The sequence below is a fragment of the Chelonoidis abingdonii genome, chromosome 7, assembly GCF_003597395.2.
Source record: "Chelonoidis abingdonii isolate Lonesome George chromosome 7, CheloAbing_2.0, whole genome shotgun sequence".
In the NCBI taxonomy this organism is placed as follows: Eukaryota; Metazoa; Chordata; order Testudines; family Testudinidae; genus Chelonoidis; species Chelonoidis abingdonii.
Genome location: NC_133775.1, coordinates 12,459,106 through 12,468,268, shown reverse-complemented (window position 1 = coordinate 12,468,268; position 9,163 = coordinate 12,459,106). Strand labels below are relative to the sequence as shown.

Sequence of the window (9,163 nt, the reverse complement as noted above, 5' to 3'; positions counted from 1 at the left end):
CAAAGCAATCCCACCAGCACAAATGTGCACTATATTTGCATTCTAAAAATTAAGAAATATTTGTTGAATAATTGCTAATACATTGCAAGCTGTCACTGAAGTCGTTCAACAATTAGCTATTTTCCTTTTCATGTTATTCAAACATATTAGTCACTCCATTGACTATTAGCTTGCAAATTTTCTGTTTAAAGAAGCAAATGCATTTTTAATTACGGACCCAGTTTGAAGTCAGTGGAACTTTTGCCTGAGTGAGAAGTGCAGGATTACTCCTCATTTATGGATTAAAAAAAAAGAGAGGTCTGAAGTGGGAAACCTTCTACAACTTTGTTACATCAGTTTAATATTTTAAGGTGGATGCAATTTCTTCAAAATTGTTAAAAAAAAATCAGTTCAAGATTTAAGATCTTGATGTCTAACTGTTTTAACTCCGTTATGAATTGTTAAAACTGTTACTATTCTGTGAAAAACGTCATTGACAATGAGAATACTGAAATGACCCTAATTCTAGTAGTGTGACTAGCACTGCAATACTAATTTAGCACAATCAAATATTTTATGATTACAGTAGAGCCCAGAGGCTCTACTGTAATCAGGAGCAGGGGCCCCTCTATACAGAGATGTAGACATGGTCCCTATGCCATAGAGTTTATAATCTTGTTTTCATTCCATTTGCGGAACAAGCCGTATTGGCATGTGGAATACACAGATTACCTCTCCATTAGAAAGGAGATTACTACCTCTGGAATGTTTTACAGTTTCTTGTGTTTATAATTTGACTACAATAAAGTGCAGAAGGTTATGTGGGTAGGATAGTCATGAAATCCCTGTTTTACCAGAAAGCTAAAATAATGAAGAAAACACTGTGTGTGTGTGACTGATTTACTATTTTCCTAAAGACATTAAAACAACACGTGTTTGTTTCATTTACTTAATAAAATTAAGATCACGGGCCAGATCTTCAATGTAAATCAACATATCTACAGATTTAAATCAACTGAGGATGTGGCCCTATATTATAGAGGTGTGTTATTTGCATTTAGTGTATTATATACAAGATTAATATTACACTTCATTTATTGTGCAAATTGTCTCAGGTCTCTAACATAGGAAAGAAGATGGCAAATATCAGTATGTTGCCCACGGTTTGTTTTCTGAAGGACAGTGGCTAAATTCAACCTTGATTTATAGCATGCAATGCTGTTAAATTAGGGCAGAATTTGGCCCCTTGTGTGTAGCGTTTGAACAGAAAATACTGTGGACAAGATTCTGATTTAATTTATACCCACTGTAAAATCAGTGTAACACCATTGACTTTAGTGGGGTCACTCCGCATTTGTTTATTATTTTATATAACAGGAACTAAGACATACTGTTATCTTACCTCTGAGCTAGGGGATAGTTATTGCATTTATTACTGTATTTATTATTATCCCAAAGGTAATCAAATAATATGGGCTAAATTCTGCTCTCAGAGACACTGGTGCAAGTTGTGTCAGTGGGGCTGTATGGTGGAAATGAGAACAGACTTTGGCCTTAAACCTCTGTTCCCCTCAAATAAAAAGAATTAGTTGGTTTGAAAATAATCTGTTTTATTGCTGCAAAATCTTCTTTTGCAATCTGCTGGTTGCTTAATATGCCATTTATTAATTTTACAGGTGAGGAAACTGAGACCTTGTCCAATTAAAGAAATGATGGCATGCAGACTGTTTTTAGCTGCCATTGGGAATGGAGATTTGTTTTGCCCCTCTGCCAGCCCGAGTAATATAAAATGTAGGTCCATCATTATGTGTGGTGTGGTACCCTGCCTCCCTATTTCTGCTCAGCTCAGCAAGGCGTTTGCTTTTCCAGGAATGGGATGAGACTAGCAAAGCAAAACCATCCACGCTTCAGAAAAAATGGGGGAAAGAAACAGTACCTGGTGTGGCAGCATTGCCCCAGCTCTTTCTCTCAGCATTGCCCATCCAAACGTGGCACCTGCTCTCCCTCCGTGCACAATTGGGCATGCACAGGTCTGGGGCGCACAGAGCCCGCCCAATGAGGAACGTCACTCCGGTTTCAATGCACACACGCTAGAGGAAGCAGGAGGGCAGCCGCCTCCAATAAACACTCCGTTTGCAAAGGCAGTAAGCCTGGCTGCATGCAGTCGGCACTCGAGGCATTGTCACACCGAAGGACAGACCGCCATGTGCCACCCAGGACTAACCCGGCTGCTGCTCTTCCATCTGCTGCTGATCAAGCTGCCCACTGGCAAAGGTGGGTCCAGGATCTCCGTGTCCATGTCCCTTGTATGTGCGCGCGCGCGTGTAGGGGGATAACCGCACAGCATCACTAGGACCCGAGCTTTTGCCTGGGTCTGTCGCTCTCCCTTTTGACTACTGGTTGCATGCACTGTGTGTGGGGGTCCTGGCCGTACTGCACAGAGCGCGTGCAGTGAACGGGAATCCAGTTTGCAGGGGTTCCCTTAACTTTGATCAGTGCTATAGTGGGGGCAGAGGCTGACACCTTGTTTGAATGGACAGGCAATCACAGATGCTGGCCGACCGGTAGTGACAGGAATTCATCTTTTAAGCTAAGGGAAGATTTGTCTGGTCAGTCGCCCGAAAATCAAACCCAGGAGCCCCGCGCGCCCTCTCTGCAAAGGAGCAGGTCCCTTCTTAACTTCAGTTTGGGGTAGTTTCCATTTTGTGGGGGGAAAGAAAATATTTATATAAAGCAACCAACGGAGAAACTGACAATGGTCTCTCAACATGCGATCTGCGTTTTGCACTGACAGTGAATATCCGCTTGGTCGTCGGTGCTTTTACTTTGGCATTTGCTTACCCTTCCCTCCAGCCTCCTTTTGCCTTTAAAACAATACCGGGTTATTTCCCGTAGTGCGTGAATTAGATGTTTGATGTGTGCGCAAGGCATCTTTTCAAACGGGGGGGGGGGCGCTATATTTAGCCAGGGAGAAGGAGATTATTGTAACCTACTTTAAGGAGAGGTGCATTGTCCTTTTGTTGTTAAACACATGCCTCCCCCAGTGCAGTGTCCCTCTCTAGGGAAGCACTGTGTGTGCAGCGAGCTAGAATCCATGACGGGAGCGTGGCCTGGATCCCCGAGCCCAGAGGATGCGGCCTGCAAAGCATGCCCTGGGCTGGGTGGGCACGGAAGGGAATCGCGCTCTAGCCCACGCGGCTCTGCCTCTGCTCTCCGCAGGCGCCGCAAAGGAGTGCGAGGAGGATCAGTTCCAGTGCCGGAACGAGCGGTGCATCCCCGCCATCTGGAAATGCGACGAGGATGACGATTGCTCGGACAATAGCGACGAGGCGGATTGCCGTGAGTACCCGAGCCGCGCTCCTGCGGAGCTCCCGGTTCGCGGGCGGGCAGGCAGCCCGGGGAGGGGTGTCTCCGCTTGATGGGGGGAGGGTTCGCTGTGCTGGGCGGCGCCTGCTGCAGAGGCGAACTAGGGCAAGCGCGGGTGTTCTGCCGGGCCCGCCTGGAGAGCTGGGGTCTGCCGGGCCCGTCTGCCTTGCCGGTCTCTTGCAGGCTGCCGGAGCGCCATTCATTGCACGGGGACACCCGGCGGCGCTTGTGCGGTGTGTGGGCGGGCTCGAAAGCAGTGCTGCCCGGAGAGTCAGTGGAGCTTGCACCGGGTGCAGGCTGGAGACACGTCTCCCAGCCCTGCCATTCCTCTCCGCGTGCGTTTCCCGCGGACTGACTCACAGCGCCAGCTGCTGCTGCTGCTCAGAGGGAGGCTTATCCCTCTTGCAGGAGGGGCGGATTTAGCTTTTAGCCTAGTTGAGAGCGGTCCAGCGCGCGTGTGTGTTGGGGGCGAATTATAGTTGTGTTAATCCATGTCCCCTGGGTAACACTGGCCGGTCCTGCTCTGCCGTTTTCCTGCTGCAAAACCCGGCGCGGAGGCAAACGATTGTACCGTTCCATCCTGTTCTTCCAAACGACGCGGTCGCTTTTCCCCGCCCCATTTCGGATTGGCTGCTGGGGAACACCAGATAGAGTCACATGGCATAAGCTGCCTATAGAAAAGTCTAGGAAGGGTTTGCTAGTTACCCTAGGTCACCCTTCTCTCACGTTTTTCAAGACGCCCTTGCATAGGTTAGCCTGGATCTGTGAAGGGCTTCCGGGGAGCTGCCCTGACTGGCTACATTTACAAAGGCAAAGCGGTTCATTCACCGTCATAGTGAATCGCTAGCGATGGGGATTATTAACTCTTGCAAAATCTTGTTCCGGTGATGATTCATCGTGAAAGATTCTAAGTGCGTTAACGAGGCAAAGAGCTATAGGTTGCAAAAGCTTCCTCCTCCATTCATTAAACAGTGACTTTTTATGGTTCTGCTCTTTCCTGCTACTTTTATATCATTGTTTTGACGAGTCCTGTGTATGTGGCAACACCCTAAGGAGAAATCATTGTTCAGGTTTCGTTCCTGGTGTGTGGTTTTTTTTTTTTAATTGCTCATAGGACAGAGCTTGAAAGAAGTTGAATTTAAGTATGTATATACAAGGATTACTGAAAAAAATATAGTGAACTAGCTAGTGTGCGTGTGCACAACTGCTTACTACTGGATAGAATCAGAACTATTCAGTAGTGTGACATCAATCCCTGTGCTGCTAACAGAATATAGTAGTGTAAGTGGGAGAAGAGAGGGTTCGTGCTTTTGGAGCAAGGTGGCTTGGAGTTCTATCTCCTCTGTTCCTGTGAAGTCTCAGTTGGCCTTGGGGTTATGGTTGTCAATATGCCAAAGTCCCAGACAGTTGCACATTATGCTATCAGTACACATGCTTTTCCCCAGTGTTGCCATGTAAGTTCTGCGAGTGGCAGGACTTCTTTCATCCTAAGTATGGAAGAAATGTCCATGAAAGCAAAGAAATATGGAATTAAGTTCCTTGTATCTACAAGAGACAAAACAGCACTACAGGTTTTGCTGTAGTAGCTGACCTGAAATACCAAAGGCATGTCTTGAGAATTATATACTGCATAGGATAATAGCCACTGAATGCACACTTTGTTATAATTCACTGGGTGAGCTCTGGAGACTTCATAAACCACAAGAACATAACATGAGCAGCTGATGAATGGCAGCAGAACTAGGGAATAAGTTACAGTCATGCATTTTTCACTCTATTTCTTGCTATTAACATCTTCACAGTTTTTAATCAGGTTAACATTTACAGTCTCATCCTACAGTCCTTTGTTAGGCAAAACTTCCACTGAATTCAATGGGAGTTTTGTTTGTATAAGGGTTGTGTGGTCATGGCCTGAATGAATTCCTAATGTTCTGATTGTTTTATCCCAACTCAAAAAAAATAGTACTTTATCCTCTGAATAGTCCCATTAGAATCAGTGAGATTTCTTAAATGGCAGGAATGAGTAAGGACCAGGCCTACCATGAAATACTGTATCACAAAAGACAAGGAATGTAAAAACGATATTTTTTTGATGAAGATCTGATTTGGTTGTATTGTGCCCTGTCAGAACAGTCAGATGTGTAATTATGTTTTACTTAGAGTTTTACTTCTGTAGCTTTTAGATTTTTTTGAAAAAAATGTATTTTATGGCATGTGACTGGGATCCTGTTTGACCCTAAATATTAACAAAGGGGTCCTTGGTACATATGTAAGGAATTATATTACGTTGTAGAGTGCAGAGTGGCATATGAACATGGATTAGGTGGGTATATTATAGAAATTTCCCATATGGACTGATCATTTAATTAAGATACGGAATTTGCAGTGGATTTCATTTAAGTGGTCTCGAGAGCCACCATTTAAATTACATTTTTCACACGCTTATTTTTGCTAGCTTGTATTTACTTATTGCTGAACATTGATTTCTTTAAAATAATGTTAAAAGGGAATATATGTGTGTTTATAATGTAAAACACAGGTACACACAACTATTACATTAAGGGATACATAATAAACATACCCAGAGTATTTTCAGTGGGCTTTTGTTTCTAGATTACCACACTCCTTTTGTTGCTACTGGAGATACAATGAGATATTAAAAACAGTATTCTGAATTTACACATTCCAGGAACTTGATTTTTTCACAGTTAACTACTAAAGCAGTGATGGACAGGGAAAAGGAAAATACATATAGCCCTGTAGTGGCAAATGCTGAGGCAGACCATTCCATTCTTAGTCCCTATATTCAGCGTGCTCAGAACTGTCTCAGAAGTATGTGATATGCATGTGTTAACGGATTTCTTATTGTATTTATCTTCACTTCTAGAGAAACAGGCTAACCCTTGTGGCTAGTTTGTAAATGATCAGCTTGTAAAATAAACTGCTCCTTGTAGATGTTGCCATTGAAATGCTCTGTTACAAAATGTTTCAGTTTTTTTTTAATAGTTCTATGAGAAGATGAAAATTTACTCTCTGCTTGTGGGAAAATAGGGAGTTGAGGGAGTGGCAGTACTCATTGTGCTTCTTCCTAGAAGCCTTCTTTGTGCACAGACTGATACTCTTCCTGTTTTCTGCTGCTCTATTGCCTGGTGAGTTTACTGTTGATTTTTCCAAGGAATTTGAAATTCCAAAGGAAGTGTCTGAGCACCTTGCTTCATAGAGGTTTCCTCTGGGCTTGCTTTCTTTCCACTGAATTTCTTTCTTTTTGATTGGGAGTAGTGTGTCTGAAAGCATCCCTATATTTGCACCCTACACATTACTGTAAAAATCTTTGTACAAAATATGCCTTGTGAGGTATCATATGAAAACTTAATATCTTGCTGGTCAATAACATCATATGAAAACTTAATATCTTGCTGGTCAATAACAACAATAATATCTTGCTGGTCAGTAGCAACATTATTTATAAAGTTGTGAAATCCCCTGTATGATGTTCAATATCATACAGCCATGCCGAGGCAAAAATTGTTGAACAGATCTATTCTAAACAAAGGAATGTGTGTTTACCTCAATTTACATGTAAGTAGTAAATAGGCCTCAAGAAACCAGGGGAGAAGATAGCAGGAGACAGCAAATTTGCGTGTCAACACCAGGCTCCGTATTGTCTGCCTCACTGTTTAAATAAACTTTGCTTTGAGCGGTAATCATTAGAAGAATGCATTTCAAAGATTCACTAGGTTATAAAAGAGAGAGACAGAAAACCCGTAAGCTGTGTCTCTTTCCCCTAAGAAGACAAAGGCCATGGCTACACTACCAAATCAAGTCGACCTAAGGGCCAGCGGTGCAGTAATTACATCTCTTGTTTGTGTCTACAGTTTGCTCTTTGTCTTAGCAGTGCTTGTCCTCCCCAGGAGCACTTGTACTGATTGTACTGTCAGTGTGGGGAATTGTGGAATGGATCCTGAAAGCTAGTAACAGTCAACATAAGCAACATAATGTTGACCTAACTATACTGACCTTGACTCAGGCCTGGTCTACACTAGGGGGAGGTGTCAATGCAAGATACGCAACTTCAGCTACAGAATACCGTAGCTGAAGTATCTTATTTCGACTTACCTCCCGTCCTCACTGCTTGGGATCGACGTCCGCAGCTCCCCGTGGCGACTCTGCTACCGCTGCTCGCTCCGGTGGAGTTCTGGAGTCGACGGGAGCACGTTCGGGGATCAATATATCGCGTCTAGATGAGTCGGCATAGTGGGGCATTTATGTCGTCAGGAGTGAAGTTTAGGTGTAGAGACTTCCCTAGTTTGGTCAACATAAGCTGCCTTGTCTCGACCTAACTCTATAGTGTAGACCAGACCTCAGGCATCAGCATCTTTGGGCCTTTGGGAAAGATCCTGACCAAACAAATGTCAATCACCATCTTGCTGGAAGACTGGGGGTGAGACAGGCCATTTTAAACAAAGCCTTGAATCAAAATTTGCCAGAGTAAGTCTTAAGACTTTTAGATGTGTTTTCACTGTTATTTGGTTGTCACGGTTTTGATCTTTATCTCTCATACTTCAATTCACTTAAATCTATTTTCTTTTGTTAATACATTTGTTTTGTCCTTAAACCCATCCAGTTGTGTTTAACCTGAACTGTCTGGTAACTCCAGTTAAAGTAGAAAATTGTTCAATATTGACTATTTACAGTGGTAATAGATCTTAATATCTGAGTGTCTAGGAGAGGGCCGGACAGCGCAGAATACACACTTTGGGAAAATTCAGGACTGGGAGTGTTGCTTCACCTTGCAGGTAACATCCAAGGCTGGTGGAAGCCAGAGTGTGACTGGTATGTTGCTGACAGGCTGCTGGGTTCAGAGCTGCTGGACCAGGGCTGCAGCTATACACAGACAGGGTGTTACCTGCATGCTGGCAGGCTGTTTGTGAACAGCCCAGGTGGGAGCTACAGCAGCAAAACGTTGTGAAGCACCCAATGTTGCGAGGCAGGTGGTGACACAGCCCCTCACTGATCAGGATTGCACCGCAGAATGTGACAGGTAGCAATCAGAGTTATCTCCTCTGTCATGGATTTGATGTAGAATGACTGTGTGACTGAATGGAAATCAAGAGATAAAATGGTGATACCTCTTAAGTTACTGGATATGGAAGATTACCCAATCTCAATTTTTAAAAGGGGTTAGGTCAGACCTGGAACATGGCTGTATAGCAGTTTCACAAGTTCTAGGGTCAAATTCCTCCATGGGATAACTCCATTGATTTTAGGGGTTTTAAATAAGGGATGAATTGGGAACTCTGTCTCGCTTTAAAAAAAGGAAAAAGGTAACTGAAGATCATCTGTCTTTTTTTAACCTTTAACCAGTCACATATTCTGCTGTAGTTGATAAAAGGCAACTTTGGGTCCCTGGAACATTTATGTGAGCAGGCTGCAGAATTTGGCCCTATGTGAGTAAGGTATGTGAGCAGGATTTGACCCCCAGACTAATTGGATTATGAGTTGGTCATGTGGTTTTATAGAGTGTTGTCATGTGAGGTTATTTATCTGGAAGAGTTATAAGGATACAAAATACTAATAGGTGTGTGTATTTGTGTGTGTAAGATTCAGTTTAATTTAAAATACCTAAATCCAACATATTTGCACAGGCTTTCTTAAGTGCCCCTTTGATTTCGCTGTGATGAGGTACTATTTCAGTCCATAGTATGGTGCCATTTTAGTGTTATTACAGCCTGACACATTAAACTATTTTATTAACCTTAGATATTTTTAATTTAAAATATTAAAGGGTCCATCCCGCATTAAGGACTACAAGTGCTCC

At 43.3% G+C, this 9,163-nt stretch overlaps 1 protein-coding gene across 3 annotated transcripts in view; it reads left to right on the top strand.

The window, feature by feature from the left end:
- The first annotated feature begins 1,719 nt into the window (after nt 1-1,719).
- LRP8 (LDL receptor related protein 8) overlaps nt 1,720-9,163 on the top strand; it is a 307,300-nt gene continuing 299,856 nt past the window's right edge. The window contains exons 1-2 of one of the 3 annotated variants that reach the window (XR_012656228.1): nt 1,720-2,253; nt 3,199-3,318. Coding sequence is in view for 2 of the 3 variants with exons in the window: in XM_075067621.1 (XP_074923722.1) it covers nt 1,896-2,253; nt 3,199-3,318 (478 nt within the window). In the remaining variant the exon portion in view is untranslated. The remainder of the gene's footprint in view (nt 2,254-3,198; nt 3,319-9,163) is intronic. The other 2 variants (XM_075067621.1, XM_075067620.1) reach the window with 2 other exon arrangements.